Below are 18,606 nucleotides of genomic sequence, written 5' to 3'. Positions count from 1 at the left end.
ATCCCAAAGATCAAAGGTGTTTAGTAGGCACTCCACCTTGCCTGACCAAAGGGAGTAGTTCAATTTGTCAAGTCAATCTTCTTTGGGTAATGAAGGAAGAACCGGCACCTATATAGAGGGTGCCGTCATGGCATTCCGGGGGCTCGAAGGATGGGCCCTATCTGAGACATGTGAAGAAGTGGGTGGAGAAGGCTGCTCCAATCTTTGAGATCTATCAGAGTGGTATTCCCTTTTAGAACGGTGCTTTGATTTTATTTCTTGCGTTGTTCTTTGCAATGTTCAGATTGGTGAGAATGCTCATCTTCTAAAGAATAGATAGACTCCTCCTTTGAGTCATCAAACACATTGAATTGGTGGTACTCCATCTGTACCTTTGAGATAGAGTTGCAGTCACACTAAGGAAATGTGTGTTTTGGTGTTGGGATGCTCGAATGGAGGGAAAATTAGCTACACCTTGCAAGAAGTTGTAGATGTCCTGCATGCTTAGGAGAAGGCCTGAAAACTGCAGCAACCTCGCGTTCTTCATGACAAATGTGCTATAAAGAGTAACCTAGATGTGGTCTCCTCTAGTAGATCCTCTGCATCCTCACTTAGGCTATGATACCATGTGAGTGCGCAATGGAAGAGAAACATGAACACGAAGAGGAAAGAGAAGAGAGAGATAGCAAGAGAGAAGAGAATGAAGTGATAAATCTGTACTACATCTGAATGGAAGGCTGGATACAATGGTGGATGGAGGATCAGTCCCTGCATGCAGCCCAAGGCATTGGTAAGGGCACCAGATCAGGTTGATGACAATGGTAGCACCAGGGATGGAGGAGGACTGAAGATGGAGTGTGCTGAACCTGCAAGAAGATAATGTGCAGCCAATTGTGGGAGGGGGGAACTATTAATAGCCAGCTAGTGCAAAATCTAGCTGACCTGATCAGGTGGCCATAGATATGCTGCAGTCGGCCAGTAAAATACTGGCTGACCAGCTGCCAACTGTGAAAAATGCTGGTGAAAATAATGGCACGCTGCCCCCTAATGGTAGGCTGCTTCCCAACTCTGGCCTCAAAATAGGCTGTCCAGCCACTGACACAGAATGCAGAATGCTGGAATCAGTGTGAACACACCCTAAACACACTGAAAAAGAACTGCGCGGAGAATTAATGCGCTGAAACAGTCAGAGCTCCTATATTTCCATCAGACTTTGATGGACCTCACAACTACAAGATGACGGACTGACAAAATATAGGCTAACGGTAAGTTCACACAAAAAAGAAGTGTGCATGTGTGCCTAAATCCTATGTGGTAGCTGCTACACCTATACAAATCCCATAAGATAATGGCTAGGTATAAATTCCATATCTTCATATGCATCATTTTCCCATGGATGGGTTTCGCTCTATTTTCTTAATAGACCTTGCTTTGCAAACTGTTTCCTTTCTATATTCTCAATTAAAGAGCAATGGTTTCATTTTCAAAAAAGCGTGTGCGTCTACTATTCAACCATTTGAAGCTAATTCAAGCTAGTTATTGCTAATTGCATTAAAGGAGAGAGATCTTTTATGGCTATCTATTATAGGTGTGCCACTAGTAGTGCAAACTTTGACAAACAAAAATATGGCTTTCATACATTGCTCTATATGAATCGTTCTTTGAAACAATTGGTTTTGAAAATTAGAAATCTCTTTTGGCAAATAATAATTGTATGACATATTATAAAATGATTTTGCATGGATGCGATATTGTTCTTTAATAACTTTCAGTTCATTCATTTGTATATAAAAATTATTATTTTCATGGTTCTGTTCCCCCACTCTACCAAATACAAATATACCTTCATGAGCTTTGGCAATACTGTAATGGATTAATTCCTTGATAAGAATGGTTTTTTTCCACTCTGGCCCTAACGAACCAATCTTCCCCCTTGATGGTATGGAGTCAAAAGATTTACAACCTTTGATTCTGGTTTCAATTATAAACAATTTAGTCTCCAACTGTGTAAACCACTGGTGGACCTATGAATTGGAAATATTCTACCACCTTCTATAGGTCCTTAGTTATCCAGGGGTTCACCAAGAACATGGAATTCTCGTCTAGGAGTGATCTCACTGAATAAGAACACTAAGAAGACCCTTGTATCGGTGATACACGTGCTCTTGTAAAACCATCCGTAGCACTCATTACCACAGGTCTCACTTTGTTATTCCTCAATAATTGTTGTAGATGATTCAGGCCTTATAATAGACATCCCTTTTTATTTTACACCAGTTATTTTTTTGAAGTCTCTTAGAGGGCTAATTTTTAGTTAGTCTTATGCAAGTCCTTCAAATCCGAGCAGATTGATTAGTCTCATCCGGCTCTATTGTCCCAATTTTTTGTGATGCACGGTGGTAAAATAGGGCTATGTTATTTGTTTGTTAATTATTTGCTTTTTATGCTAATCCTATTTCCTCCGTATGCAGAGAGATCCATTTTTAAATTTTACATATGGATGTTTTCAGGCTGCTCGCATGAGATATATCAGTAAAAAGGGCGAGGCGTTTTGTTTAAACTTAATTGATACACCTGGCCATGTTGATTTTTCTTATGAGGTACACGGCTTCTTTGAGATATATGTATGGAATTTTGCTTTCTAAAAGTGCTCAAATGATACTGAAACTTTGGGGGCCTTTCCATACATAAAAACTGTTGGCAAACATCAGCAGTGCAAATTTTATTTGATGTGTGTTTTGCATTTATTTTATTGTGTACTTTTCTCCTTTGTTGCATTGGTGGTTGAGGTACTCAATGACAAATTGCAGGTGGATGTGTTACCTTTGAGGTCTTCAACAAGGCTGTGGGAATACTTGTAGCTGTTTTGTACCTGCATTTCTTCTGTTCATCAATTTTTTTGAAAGCTTAGCTTTACTCCATGCACTCTCAGACACTAATCAGCACATCTATCGAGTGTATATAAACTAGGCCTTGATGTCTGTCATCTTGTCTAGAGTCTCATCTCCTCAAGCAATAGGTTATACACTGTATGCTTGATCATTGTAATTCATTTTAGGAGTGATACATAGTTTTTCATGACAGAGCTCCTTGACTTCCTTGTGGCTTATCTAGTAGGTGGGATAACTTTGCAACTTTCTACTGCATACATGTTGGCCAAAATGTCTTGGATGCAAATCAGTCTGCACATCTTTTAGGTACCGGCAAGAGAGCCAGCTTTTTGTGCAATCTGAACTTCTTCGTCATCACTCTTATATGTGATATTGACCCAAATTTCAGTATAGCAGACCCATAAACGAAGTTTAAGTCCTTTCTCATAATAGTTTGCAGCTTTACAAGTCTCTTTCTGATCCACCTGTGGATCAAGTATGAAGCTGCACCTCATCGATAGGCTCATGACATGGAGAGGGCTGATTAACTTATTGTTTGGTTTTCAGCTGTTTGTGTAGACATGCAACCATGGTGGTTTGTTGTTGTACTTGTTTTTTTCGATAAACTCTTCAAGGTGTGAGTTAAACCAGCCTTTGGTGAACAAAAAGGCAGTTTACTGTATTTGTATACACACATATTATAGCAAAATGGTAAATTTTAGCAACAATAAAATACTCAAAGGCAGCTAAAGCGCTCTTGCCCAAGACAATGACACCTGTTGCCTCAAGCTTAGCGCCCCTTTCACTATTCTTTAGATCATGAAGAGATTCTCCAAATTGGGGTATTTGATAAAATTTTAGTGATTTCTCACAACAGAACTGATCTAGTAATCCTCATTGACCTTGGCATGCCATAGTTCTCGACTCAAACCAACTCTGGATCCACTGCATGTCTATTTGCAGACTTCTGCTTGCTGAACCCTAAAAAGAATAGCAGCAATTTGAGCCTCATTGGAGCAATCACATCCACGAGCAAATTGAGTCCTGGCTTACAGACGAGCTGCATCTTTACTCATCATAGCCAAAAAACTCAAGAACAGGAGCAAAACTGAGAAAAAACAGCCAAAATAGAGCATGGCTGCTTAAAGAGGAGAAGAAGAGCTTCAAATGGAAGATAGTGTTTGAGGCCCAAGCAAGGGCTGCCTATCCGCTAAAACCTAAGTAACTGACTAAACTTTCATAATTAGCTTGCCCACACTTAATTTAATAGGTATTTGCACAAACCATGGCAATTTCATTTAATTAAAGTGTCATAGAAACACTATTTCGAAGGTTCTGAGCTGATTTTGGTCTTGCTCTTGTGCCACAAGGCCTAGGCTGTGACCACTGCATGTCTAGTGCCCATGTCCTTCATTGTCAGAGCAAAGGTCACTATGCCCAGAGCTAGGGGCGCTAGAGTTGAAGTACTTCTATTAATAATCTTATGTGAATTTTATTAAAAAATGTGTCTATTTATATGAGCTCTAGTTAGTTTACATTTTCTCTGAGCAGGTATCCAGATCTCTTGCTGCTTGTGAAGGTGCACTACTAGTTGTTGATGCTTCGCAGGTGATCCAAGGGAAAGCCCAGTAGACACTTCATGATAATTTTTTTGTAGTATTTATTTCTTTGCTTGCTGATCATGGATCTGGTTCCAGTTCAGGGTGTTGAAGCGCAAACCCTTGCCAATGTATATCTGGCTTTGGAGAATAATTTGGAGATTATACCGGTATGTTTTATGTTTTTGACCTTCTTTCTAAGGCTTTTGAAGTTGTGCATGCTTACAGCATTTACTTTTTTGAATGGATAACTTGAAAGTGCTGTAGTGATTCATCCTGAGAAATTTCTGTTAGCATTGATTATTTTGCAGACTAGTATCTGCAAGGTCTATGAACGGCCAAAAACTATCTCCTTGGTGCTTATGATTTCAGGTTCTCAACAAGATAGACCTTCCAGGAGCAGATCCTGAGCGAGTTCGGCGTGAAATTGAAGAGGTTCTTTCCTTGATCTTACATGCTGGCCTCTGTGGAGTATGATGACTCAACATGCTTTACAACTTTTTTACAGATTGTAGGGCTTGATTGCAGCGAAGCAGTTCTTTGCTCTGCCAAGGTAATATCAGGATTAACTTTTCCTCCCAATTTCTATGTAATCTATTTTGTTGAAAATCTGAGGATTCTTTGTACAGAAAATTCTTGGTGTCTTTTCTGTGAGAGTAGTTTCAAACTTGTCTCTGGGATAGTTCATCATTGATTTTGAGGGAGTTTTCACTGCATGAATTTATAGGGCTGATGTACTTGAGCCATACTCAAATGCTAGATGAGAATTTAATGTCCAGAGGGCAACAAGCACATCAGGCATGAATAGCTTGCCCCTCTATAGTGGCCATTCTGCTTTGTAATAAGCTTTAATGGTCTCAAGCCTCCTTGGTGCTGCCACCTTCCCCCTCTTCTGGCCTCCTACCAGACTCCAGTGTCTCACTGCTTCTTTGGGCTCCTTCCCACCACGGAAAGTGTGTCCTGTCTTCTGGCCCTGCCTGCAGTTGCCTCCATCTCCCCTTCTAGTCCTGCCTCCCACCTTGCCCTCCTGCTTGCTTATCTGCCCGCCCTCCCTAACAGGCCTGCTAGAGCTGTCGCTGTTCGCCAGTTCCCCCTGCATTGGCAACACTCTTTCGAGCAGTGATGTTTGCCCTCTCCTCCTTGATGTCCCTTTCCCATAAGCGACCGCACAAGATGAGCAAGGCTTAGAGACTTCTACAAACATAGGAACCCACAACACAGTGAGACAAAGTATTGGCATCATAGAAACAGGGAACGGCCGTTCCGGCCTGTAGGAATGGCCTAACGTGTTCTAGACCCTTGGAGGAGGTGAAACGGACAGGGAACGTTCCTTGCCGTTCCCTGTTTGGAATGGACGTTCCGTGCCGTTCCCTACCGTTCCCCCTTGCCGTTCCCTGTTTGGAATGGACGTTCCAAGCTTGTTGACCAAAAATTTACATTTTTCATGTTTTTTCTTTTTGCTTGTATCACACTCCTACCACATGTTCACCCATCTCCATCGCCTAATTTGCACACACTAATCTCTCTCTCTCTTTCTCTCTCATTGAATATTCGAAGTGTCAAGACAACCCACAAGCCAATTAGGAGTCTGTGCAAAGTTCAAATTTGATGCATTATGAACTCTTGCAAATCACAATCAAATTTCAGCCGATTCTCAATTCCAAGGTAATCATCCATTTATATTGTCTAATTTCAAGGGAAACTAGGATAATTGGGGCAACTCAGAGCAATTTGGAGCTATGGGGGTAATCGAGTCAATTTTGGGGCATTCGGGTCAATTTGGAGGATTGAGGGGTATTGGCGCAATTAGAGGGACATTCTTTGGGGCAACTTGGTCATGCAGGGCATTTTTGGGGCACTTGAGACATGTGCCGTTCCCCCACGTTTCTGTTCCCCCACCTTGGACGTTCCCCCCGTTCCAGGGGGTCCCATTCCCGTTTCCGTTCCCGTTCCCCGTTCCAGGTAACTATGATTGGCATGCTCCCACATCCACCCAGGAGAAATGACATCATGATAAACAGCTTCAGCGGTTAATGTTGGCAGAGGCAACATCTTGGCAGTGGGTGAAGCATATTGCTGGCCAAACCTCCAACATGTATTGATGATTCAGAGGAGGGAATTGGCTGAAATGACATTGAACACTCTTTCATCGCTGTGCCTGTTGATAATGCATGTCCAGTGACCAGTCCATACCTAGCAGAAGCAACTGCAACAGAAACACATAACCTTGGTCATAAAACACATTTCTATGGTAGTAATGCCTTTTTCTTGCAGTGATATACACTCTCTTGGGCTCTTGCACAGTAAACAGTTTGTCAAATACTGCTTCATTGAATGCTTTCAAGGCTTCAGGAATTTGTTTGCTGTCTTTGCCAATTTGAGATGTACGAGAATCTTTTTGCAGCTGGCAATGAGCTGTGGAAAAGGGACAGCCTTGTCATCACACACATTGTTTCTATTTTGCTTTTGGCAAACTGATTAATGATTGATGTACAAGAGGTGTTATGTTTAGCATGAGCATAACACATATCATAAACCTCCAAAAAAAGAGCAAACATTGTTGCCAGTCAATCCCATAAAGAGAAAGACAAGCAAGCAAAGATTGCTGTACCTGAGTTCTGGTGGCTTTCAGCCATACACAAAAATAACCCTGACATACCGGGCTACTGTTAGAGGATCAGCTTTTATGCGGGAAGGTCAAACATGGTGGATTGACTGGCCAGGCAGCGGACATGCTGGGCATGGCAGCAATGCAGACCTGATTGCACAGTGTTTCAGACATGTTGGGAAGCAGGTCAGCCTAGTTTTCCAGGCCTTCCTGGCTGCATTTATTGCCTATTTACAGGCTGCCTTGTGTCATTGTCAGTATTCAGTATTTTCCAGAGAAATTGTGAGGTTGTGTGAGATTGATACACACACACACACTCTCTCTCTCTCTCTCTCTCTCTCTCTCGCACGTATTTTGCTCTCAGTTTTCACTATTCAGCATTCATTTTCTTCAGATTCTCTCTCTTCTTCTTCTCTTTCTCTCTCTCTCTCTCTGTGTGTGTGTCAGTGAATAGTGTGATCATTCAGGGAGGCATACAGTAAACACATGCTGCAAATTTAACTTTGTTTTAATTTTGACTGTTGAAGCACAGCAGTGACCATTGCATATTATAATATCGTGACTAGTACTTGTGAATGCATTGGTAGTAGAGGTCATACGCTTGCAAATATGGATGAACCAGCATCAGTAGGGAAACAGGGTGATATCCTGGTGGAAGAGCAATCCTTCCAAACCCCAGAAGATCTCTAACTGGAGATGCAGATGCAATGCACTTATGTCCACAAGCATCAAAAGATGCTCTAAGGTTGCAAAAATACTGAAGACAACATGCAAGTGTGATTTGGATGACATGGGATCTCACATAAAAGCCGGGATTGAAGAACATATGTATCACTACACGATAAAGAACTTCTGGAGATGAAAGCACACATGAAAAGCATGCATTAGTGAGTGGGAGAATGGGAAATAAAGTGAAATAAAGGTAGAATTACAAGCTGAAATGGCAGATAAAATGGTGAAACTGGATACAACTTGGAAGAATGAAACAAAAGCTTCGAGAAGAACACTAATAAATTCATAGCGAGGAAAGAAAAAGAAATTGCGAGCCAAATTTCTCAACTAGCTGTTTGCAAGAAAGACATAACAGGGTATAAGGAAAAACTGTTGCACCGGAATCGGAAAAAGAGAGGGAATGCCTTAAGAAGGACATGCATACATGGGTAGATGTAGTCGAACAAGAAACAAGATGGAAATAATGGAACATGTTCTCGGATTATCATCCTTGGGTCGTCATAGCCCGTTATTTTCTTGAGGATCACGGGCTTCTGCATGGTAATACCCAAATCCGCAGTTCTTGGTGGCATGTTCTTAATGCTGATTCTCGGTTCTCCAGTTCTTCCTCATCTTTGCTTGCCCATTTGGTGTGTTCCTGGAGACTGGTCCTCCGGAAGTCTCAGTGGCATCCAGCGGAGGATCGCTTAGCCACTAATTCTTTTCAATTGGAACTGTTGGCAGTCTCGCGGTTAATTTCGTGGGACGGTAAACATGAGCTTCGACCACAATTCAACCGCATGGCACGTTTGGGCTTAACTTCGGTCGCGGATGCCACCCTTGTCAGTCGCAATGTGTTGATGTCGTTTCGTACAGCTAGGAGGCTTTTCAGGATCCCTCGTGGATACAGGTATTTATGGGAACAGCTTTTGATGGTTCTTCAGAGCAGACAACCCTTTTCTGCCCTTGCTACGGATCGTCCCTGGCAGGACTGGGACTTTGCAGGGAGGCTGAATTTAGAAAAGGCTTGAGCTCACCAGGTGTATCATCTTCTGATTAAAGATCATCAATGGCTGGTTACTAAAGCTAATACTCTATGGGGATTGCATAAATCCCGGTCATGGTGGAGGGTAACTGTGATGGAGGGCTGGTTAAATAAGACACCATTCAAATATCAGGTCTTTCTTTGGAGGGTGATGATTATTGGTCTTTCGCTTGCTTCAGCTCTTTCCAAGCGCCGAATCTCCAACGGCAACTGTTTCTTTTGTACCACCACTGTGGAATCCGCCCGTCATCGTTTTATTTCTTGCCCCCTTGCTCAGAAAATCTGGTCATTCTTGTCAGCCGTCTGGCGAGCGGTGGTTGGTTTCTCGCTACCCCCGTTTGATTGGGTTTTTGCGCAGCCCAAATATCCCACACCGACACAGCCACATATGAAGATCTTGTTTCACTTTCTTCGATATTGGGGCTGTTGGCACAGCTGGACCATTCGGAATGCTTTCCTTTTTGATTCCGCTTATAATGTTCAACGGCATATTGCTAGGCGTAAAGGTCTCTTGTATTGGCAGATAGATCTTCTCCGACACTCTGACATACTCTCTCGGGAGGACTTACGTCCTTGGCATATGGCAATTTCCTCCGCACCTTTGCCATGATTTTGTGATTTTGTAACTCCTTGGCCGTCTGGTTTTTGTAAAGACTCAGTGTGTACACACGATGGGGTAGAGCCATCTTGTAATTATGCAATGTATAGAGATGCTAGAGTGATTATTGCAAAAAGTCGGTCACAATGATGGTGGGTGGCCCATGAGACACTTAGGATGTTAGTATGGAATTGCAATGGAGTGCTATGTTTGGATGTTGGATATTTTGAGGACAGTTTTCAAAATATGGACATAGCCATGTATACAAAAATGCATTAAGGCAAAGGGGGTCAATTGCTAGATGTTCAGGGTTACACATGGGAAAGTGCATTTTGCTCACAAGCTGGAAAACCTAGTGGCACTAGGGGCTCTAGGGGTGTGGCCATACTTTTTTGAGATGGTCTCAGAGATATCGTGCAAGTGATGCATAAGATAAAGATGCACGATATAGATGGGTTAGGATACACACATAGAGACCACTTGACATCTTCATGAGTATATAATACTTTCCCCTTGCAAACTTAGGTTATGCTTGACGAGATGGGTCACCCTTGGATGCATTATATGAGGATATCATGAGATACACTAGCTTGGGAGGCATACTGTTGGTAGGTGATTTTAATGCATAGACTTGGTTGAGCTAAAGTGACTTTTACGTACAGGAGGATCTTGTGCTAAAAGAAATTGATATAGATGAGGTGGGTCTACTCAAGGTGGGCCACGAGGAAGAAATGAGTACATATGGAACACACTTACTAGCCCTAAGAAGTGCATGTAGATTAGCCATTTTCAATGGTCCCTCGTACTCGGTAGAATTAGATGCTCTAACATGCTGGAACCACAAGTGGGTAGTAAGTACAGAGGATTACTTGATAGGATCACATTATGAACTTTGAGATCGAGGAGACTATTGAGATACTAGTTGATCATGCCATCTTGATCGAGAAAGAGAGTACCATATCTTCCAAGGTATCCAAGTCTGCACTTTGTAGATGAGACTTCACATATATAGTGGTCCTATTTGTGATATAATACAGATGCTATATTTGAGAAAATTGCTAGAAGAATACATGAAGAATTCAACAAAGGTCTTATGTACTTCAATTATGTACACATTCCCATATACCTAGCCCCCATGCAAATCCCCATGCTCTAAAGCCCCACAAAGTGGTTGGTATGATGATGAGCACAATGACACTTGCATACATCTATAGAGAAAGATTGCTTTGGGCATTTGGTCACATTGCCAAGCAAGGACGCTCTTTAGATGCATTGTGGAGAAAAAGAAGCGAAACTTTTGCAAAAATTGAGGCAATGATAAACCAATCATTGGATAATGTTTCACGAGAGACAATTCCCCATATAGATTACACTGCTTGATGCTCAGCCCATCATGGGAGTCAATTGTATGATATACTAGGACAGAAACCCATGCAGTCTACAAAGGCCCTTAGGCCAACATAGTGGTCCTTCTTCACCAATAAGATAGTTAGAGAGGCAATCTATAGACTACAGAATGGGAGGGCATAGGATGGGGACGGGGTCTAGTGGCAAAGAGCACTTCTCACCTACATGTGATACATTGACACCCATATATGCATACATGTCCAATGGAGTAAATATGTGAGGGATTTTCTGAAATATGGTCTGACCATACTATAGTCTCTCTCTTTAAGAGTGGTGACTCTTTGGTCCCCAGTAGCTACTAGACCATCATGATTAGTTATGCATTGGCTAAGATATATAGCTTGATATTGGAGCATGAGCTGCTTGGGGCTTGGGTTGAGATGCAAGGTGGAAGAACACATGGGTCTCGTTTTAGATGTGGATAGGCCACATTGGACCATAGCCTCACACTTAGGGCGATCATTGAGGAGAGCAGAGCGCAATACAGGAGGATTTATTGTTCCTTTGTGGATTTTTGTAAGGCATGGACATAGAATCTTGAGCATGTTTCATGTAGAGATTGTAGGAGATTGGGTTGCCAAAGGGTGTTAAGTGGGGCATTTATGTATTCTATGAGAGAGTGACAAGCTGCATGTGCACAGTGCACACTAAAGGGGTATTTTCACCCATACTATTTGGACTATACATAGAGGAGGTGTTCGACTACATTGATAGGGGAGGTGGAACTAGAGCTAGCCTAGTTGGAGTGTTAATATTAATATACTTATTTTATACTGATGATTGTACTCATTTCAGACTCATGACAAGGTTTGCAGTGTCATGTAGATGCACTATATACCTTTCATAGAGATATAGATTTCATAGTGAATCTTGGAAAAACGAAAGTCATGGTATTCAAGACTTTGGTAGCATGGGTGACCCAATCTATGTATCAATTCACATTTGGGGGAGATGTAGTGGTGCATGTGAGAGAATATCTATACTTAGAAGTTACTTTCTTTGTCGAAGATTTTCTCTATTGGGGAGGGGGGGCAGCTATGGCCCGGCTAGCGTGAGGCTATGTAGCACCAAGGGCCCTTGAGAGCCAATGTCCCTACATAGAGTTTCAAGAACCTTGCACCGGACTATGGGTATTTAATACTCTAGTCATACTTGCTCTTTTGTATGGAGCCAAGGTTTGGGGTTGCCCTACACCACAGATGATTGAGTCTACTCACACTAACCAGGTTGGCCTACTGAGGCCATTATGATGGTTGGGATTGCATAGCGAGGCCATGAATGATGTTGATGTTATGCATGATTAGGAGTAAGCCCTTCACCCCACACCCTATCATTAGAGCAAAGTTAGAGACAACACCCATGGTTGTGGAGGCACACTTTACAACAATGACCTTCTTACATAGGATATTGGCACTCCCATGCTATAGATATGCCAAACTGACATTGACCTTCTCCAGATAGCTAGTAGACGTGGGTGAGAGGGAATATTGATGCTCATAGATGGCAAGACCGATGAGCTTACATGGGCTACGCTTTGACTATATCTTGGATTGTCCCACACTTCCCTTTAGCTGATTTGAGCTGAATTTAGTTATTAGGGTCGATATCTTGAGAGTTGAGAGAGGGAGGATTTGGGTTCTCCCTCCAAGACCGAAGATAGAATTTTATCGGAGCAACTTCCTACATCTCTTTGAGGATGGATTTATTGTTGGATCTCCCATTAGCTTGGGATAGAGACATGTAGATGGTTAGATATTCCAATAAAGGATAGGTTATGCTAGCTTTGTGACAAAGAGCATGAGACAGGGGAGCACTACATATGCAGATGTATAGTGTACTTTGATATATGAGGGAGCTATTATTGCCTCTTTTGTGAGGGCTTTGGACATCTTCATTGAGTCACAGAGTATGAGGACCTGAGATGTCTACAGTGTTTCATCCTGCAGTTGTAGAGACCCACACAACACTACTACAAGATAGGAGACTCATCCTACCAGATTGCACCCATCCCATGTCGAGGAGTCACACTAGACTATGCCATTGCACTTTGTCGAGTACAACGACCTCGACCTCAACCACTTGGTCCATAATTGAGGGGCCCATATTATAGTCAGATTAGAACCACCAATTCATGGCATAGGAGACTCACCCCTTGACACATGAGCAGGGTGGCCCTAGAATACATCATAGTTGTGATCATTTGTTGACCTTGAGGTTTAGAGAGCAACTATACCTAGATATCTTGTGCATACTACGTACAATTTTTAGACTCTAGAGATCTTTAGATATCAGTCCTATTCTAGGATGCATTTTTCTCTCACTTCCATGACGAGATGACATTCGACACAATTGTACTTTGGTTTGTCTCATAGGCCACATTGGCCTTTTGCAGACGTTAATAAATTTTCCTTTCTTTTTTTCTCATTAGTTTAATTCTCTTTCCTTTTTTTCCCCCCCATAGAGGGTAAATTAATTAATTAAAACATAATCTCAAGAATACAACATGGCCAAGAGTACAAAGAATAGCATAACCAAAAGTACAATGAGACTATATGATCAATATGGGAGCCAAAGGAATTGTGGTGTGCCAAGAAAACAAATCTTAATGAGAGAGAATATTTGCTAGCTCAATCATGTCGAATTGCCAATGTAGAATGCCTCTCAAGTGGACTTTGTAACTTTGCACTCCTAACGAGGAATAAAAAATGAATGCATTCCGCGTAGTCCATATGTGCCAACAACCCCAAAGGCATAAAAAGTGGAATGGGGCTGCATAGGATTCGAGAACTTGGGATGTGCAAAGACCCAATCCTTTGGAATCTTCGACAACCCTATTGCTTGAGACCAAACGGTATGTAGCAATGACCAAACTTGTCTCGCCATTGGACAAGATAGGAATTGATGATGAGAAGTTTCTATTGAGAAATCCTTCACCCTTCACCTGCAGTTTGTGTTTTTGCGTTTTTACGTTTTTGCAGCCCCAAAAAGGGGCGCCACCCTAGACTGATTGTGCCTATTTATAGGTCACTCTCTCATTCATTCCTCCTTCTGATTCATTCAGTCCGTTACCTCTTCTCTCCAGCCTCTCCACTACCCTCACACCCCTTCAAGAGGACATTGTGGTTCGTGGTTCATGGTTGTCTTCATCATCTTTCTTGTGCTACGGCACCCTTGTTCCCTTGTATCACATTCACTCCATGATTCAGAACTTCATCATTCCATTCATCAGAGTTTCTTCTCTCTTCTCTTCTCTTCTCCATGTTTGTTGAGTTCACTCTGTGTTCCTCTCCGCAAACCCTGCTATCTTGTTGGTATGTCATCTTTTGACACGGTATTAGAGCTGGATCTGCTCAAACAGTGGCAAAGATTCTCCACTCCAATAAAGGTAGAGACCGGCGTGGTAGGTTTAGTATCCATTTCTCTTCTTCTGCCATTGCATCAACATCCTAATTGGCCGTTTCTCCCTCCTGCGTTTGTTGTTTGCTAGCTTGCGTTTTTAGTCTTTCTCTCTCCTTACGTGCGTTTTTAGTATATCTCTCTCCTCACCCCTTGGGACTGTTCACTTTGTCCCTGTGCGTTTTTAGTCTTTCTCTCTCTTGCACTATTGTCTGGATTAGATCAAGCCTTTCTTGAGTGCATTTGCCCACAAAGATCCTCCTCATTAGAGAAGACAAAGACCGGTGGCGGGTTCGGCATCAACATTTGATTTCTCTATCATTTCCACTGCACATTGGGAGATATCCTTTTTCCACTGCACATTGGGAGATATCATTTTTCTCCCTCCCACCCTCCCTTCTCCAGTTTGCCAAAGTGGTACCATGGCGTCTCCACTGATAGATTGTCCTTCTATTGGGTGCTACTACTGCAGTATGGACAATCAGCCCACCGTAGACTGTCGACATTGACCTTTGCTTCCCACCCCTTCGGAGTATGTGCGTCTTCAACCAGGCACTCCTTGTGTCACCTCTCCTTTCTGGGCCACAGAGATCGTTCTACATCGGCTATCAGAGTATTATACTCAAGGCAATAAGTTGCACCCGACGTGCACTAAGTCCTTTCGAGTACAAGGAGGCTCTAAGACCTTACGAGTCGATAAGCCCTCTTGGAGACCATCCCATTGCGCAGAGGTTTTCCCCACCTACTTTCGGGTACAGTGGCTTCCACGGCCCACATCTTCACCATGGTCCACTCTCTTGAGAGCCCATGATTGTTCCCCACCCTCGGCTCATCTTGAGCCTCCTTCTTCCTACTCACTTCCACTTGTCATCAAATACTTCGGAGTCCGTGAGCCATGAGTGGTTGGATTCCCTTTCTCTCTTAGACTGGGATTCAAAGGGGGATTTTCTTACTTCACCCTCAGAGGGGGCTTCCAGTTCTTCTTCGGCTTCAGAGGGGGCTCCTACTTCTACTCCTCGAGATTCAGAGATGGACCCTATGTGCCATGAAGGTCGTCACACACCACCACCTTTCACTTTCGAGGAGTGGCTCTCCTTTGAGTAGTAGTTTCCTCTACTCATACTGAGGATCTAGAGGACCTACTTAGATCAGGGCCCTTGGGTCTTCAGGAGTGACTTAGTGACTAGGCCTTCGTATTCCTTCCGGCATGGAGTCACGGAGCTAGTGGCTTCTCTCCGGAGGTTGAGTTTTGGGTTCTACAGCTCATTCCGTCTCCTGATTATATTCAAAGGTCTACTTTCAAGTGGTTTTCTTAAATTCCAAGGTGGATCTTCTTTGTTCCTTGGTCAGCATGGAGCCACCTCCCGAGATCTAGTACATGCATATTCTTATGGTTTTTGCACCACCAAAGTCCGACATTCCTCATTGGTCAGCATGGAGCCACCTCTCGAGATCGAGTATAGGCATATTCTTATGGTTCTTGTACCACACAAAGTCCGACATTCCTCCTATGCATTGCATGTTTTTATCATCTTTGTACTAGGGTGCTTGGACAAGTGAACATTTCCCCACAAGGGACACTGTCCAAGTGGCACTTGCTGCATGAGCATTCTTTAGCACGTAGCATTGCATCTCCACCTCACTTTTCTCTTGTTCCCCTTTTTGGGCCTGAGAGGGGGTGTTGAGAAACACTTCACCCTTCACCCTTCACCCGCAGTTTGCGTTTCTGCGTTTTGCATTTAGGGTTTGCCTTTAGGGTTTGTAGCCCCAAAAAGGGACGCCACCCTAGATAGAATGTGCTTATTTATAGGCCACTCTCTCATTCATTCCTCACGGCTGATTCATTCAGTCCGTCACCTCTTCTCTTCACCCTCTCCACTACCCTCACACCCCTTCAAGAGGACATTGCGGTTCGTGGTTCGTGGCTGTCTTCATCATTTTCCTTGTGCTATGGCACCCTTGTTCCCTTATATCACATTCACTCCATGATTCAGAACTTCAGCATTCCATTCATCAGAGTTTTTTCTCTTCTCCATGTTTGTTGAGTTCACTCAGTGTTCCTCCCCGCAAACCCTATTGTCTTGTTGGTACGTCATCTTTTGACAGTTTCCACATGTCATATAAAAGAAACAACTACCATTCAAAATATGACCTTTTGGAGAGCACAGAGGTGAGAGGAAGAGTATTGATCAACATTCATAAGATGAAGGCCTTGTATTTGAATGGTGTTTTGTTGAGCCAACCTATCATCACCATAGATTTCCACCAAGTTTTACCTTTATGGAGATCTCGAGTTTGTTGCCCTTTTGGGCAAGCCAATCCTTAAGCAAGTGGTATATCTGATTCAATGATACATGGGCTAAATGCAGCTGACCCTTAATCGTCCAATCTTGCCAAGGTGTATCTTGGTTCAAAGGGGGAAAAGGCTGCAAGGCACATAAGGAGGTTGAAATAGAGTCCCATAAATGATAATAGCCTTTGAGAGCACGAATGAAGGATTGAACTGATTTGAAAGACATGACGACAACACTTGCAGGTAGAAGAACATCAACAACAATGATCAGTCCTAGGTGTGCCATTCTATTGAACATTGGCCTCTATTTGTGTGTGCCATGCCATGAGAGAAGCTTTGGAATAACCAACAATTCAGCTCTTAAGGAGTTTTCCGGCTCATGATTAGAAGGTGGGTGCCAATATTTAAAAAGCGCTAATTTCCAAGAATGGACCAAATGATTCAAAAGCATGGAGGGTTTGACATGAATAGGCTATTTGGCAAGAACTACATGCCACCGTAAAGCAATATTGCTAGTGTTTCCATGCTTAATACCTTGATCTTCAAGGAGAAACCTAGCAATTAAAGACTAGGGTTGCTGGCCCTCGTGGAAAACCTTGATTAGTGACCAATGAAGAGCAATCATACGTGTCTTCAAATTTAAAACAGCCCCACCTCCCACCTCTCTCTCTCTCTCTCTCTCTCTCTCTCTCTCTCTCTCCCCCCTTTGTATTTCATCTGTTTTCTAAGATCGTGCATCCACTTTTGCATCCTTGATCTTTAACAAGGTATCAAAGCAATAGCTGGCTGCAGCAAAGGTGGACAGATCTAGAGGAGGAGATTCAACACACAAGAGGAGCAATGTTTCAGCATACATGTGCAAGCAGGAGCTGAAACCAGCCTTCCTTCTTTTATAGGGTGGTGAATAACCTGATTAGCCAGCAATTACAACAATCTATAAATTTACAGACCTGAAATAAATACTTTATCACATAAATTTGGTGATAGCTGACACCTGATTGGCCCTAGAAGTGGCACCCCTTGTGGTATTTCTTTAACTTATATTGCACAATATTATGGTTCACTGAGGTTCTCCAATGCACAATCTTCCAATCTCTCTACACTTTAGGGAACTATGGGCTGTCACAAATGACCTGCAGTATCATGGCTCAAAGTGCCCTTGGAATCCAGTACAATTGGGCATAAATTGGGCCAAGAACACTTGCATGTGGGTCCACCAAACTGTAGACAAGAATACCACTTCAGAATCTATATCCTCTGTAGTTTTCAGGAATTACAGTACACTCTATAATGACCAGGCTCCAATCTGTGCGCACACTTCACTAGGTGGTGGAGAAACCCTGATTACAGCACCAATTAGGTTTGTTGACAGCAAAAGTGTGCTGATCTGCTTTACATTTGCTGAGAGGAGGAAAATTGATACAAGAGAGAAAATCAGCAAGAGAGAGTACCTTTCAATCGGTAACTCTACTTTGAAAGGGGTTTCAAACTCTGGTGCAGCTGGTGAGCCTTCTTCTACTGCCACCTCTAACTGAGGTGGAGAAGAAAGTTACTGCCTCTGCCTTGTTGTGTGTGTGGTCTTCTGTCACGTGCTCCAAAATCGATTTGGCAGCCCACAAAATATAGCAGCTAGCCCCCCAATAGCATTAGACAGTCTTGTATTGCATAGTCTCTCTCCTTTTGACAAGTGGCTTACCTGGTAATGCATTCTTCAGCCTCTAGAAAAAGAAATTTCAGCAATATGTAATTGTGAAAATTCAAGAATCCTCTTGTCCTACCCAAAATTGGTTAATGTCCATCCACAAATTTAATGTGCTAAGCCCTTTGAAGTTGAAAGTCTTTCTAACTTTCATTAACCTTAGTCTAAGCATTAAATGTTTAGTTTTTCTCCAGTCCAAGGACACCACAAGTCATTTCCAAGGGCTCATGTAATGCCCAGAACCAAGATTGTCACTAGGCACCCACTAGCACTTGCACTTCACATTTAAATCTGTCATATGCACAACTTAATCATGCCAAAGCATTGAGTTAAACATGCATGTCCCCTGATAGGACTGCACATCAGGCTACTGCTGGAGCTGGCTGGAGGGCATGTTGACAA

General features: G+C 42.7%; 1 protein-coding gene across 3 annotated transcripts in view; it reads left to right on the top strand.

The window, feature by feature from the left end:
• LOC148012227 (Small GTP-binding protein) overlaps nucleotides 1-18,606 on the top strand; it is a 118,487-nt gene that overhangs the window by 39,200 nt on the left and 60,681 nt on the right. For all 3 annotated transcript variants that reach the window (XR_015689027.1, XR_015689026.1, XM_087668863.1), the window contains exons 3-7: nucleotides 2,490-2,579; nucleotides 4,401-4,457; nucleotides 4,552-4,617; nucleotides 4,820-4,882; nucleotides 4,956-5,000. Coding sequence is in view for 1 of the 3 variants with exons in the window: in XM_087668863.1 (XP_087524989.1) it covers nucleotides 2,490-2,579; nucleotides 4,401-4,457; nucleotides 4,552-4,617; nucleotides 4,820-4,882; nucleotides 4,956-5,000 (321 nt within the window). In the remaining 2 variants the exon portion in view is untranslated. The remainder of the gene's footprint in view (nucleotides 1-2,489; nucleotides 2,580-4,400; nucleotides 4,458-4,551; nucleotides 4,618-4,819; nucleotides 4,883-4,955; nucleotides 5,001-18,606) is intronic.

This window comes from Lygodium microphyllum, chromosome 27 (genome assembly GCF_053477565.2).
Source record: "Lygodium microphyllum isolate KBCC chromosome 27, Lygodium_microphyllum_v1.1.10, whole genome shotgun sequence".
NCBI classification, from domain to species: Eukaryota; Viridiplantae; Streptophyta; class Polypodiopsida; order Schizaeales; family Lygodiaceae; genus Lygodium; species Lygodium microphyllum.
This window is presented reverse-complemented; position numbering and strand designations above follow the sequence as displayed.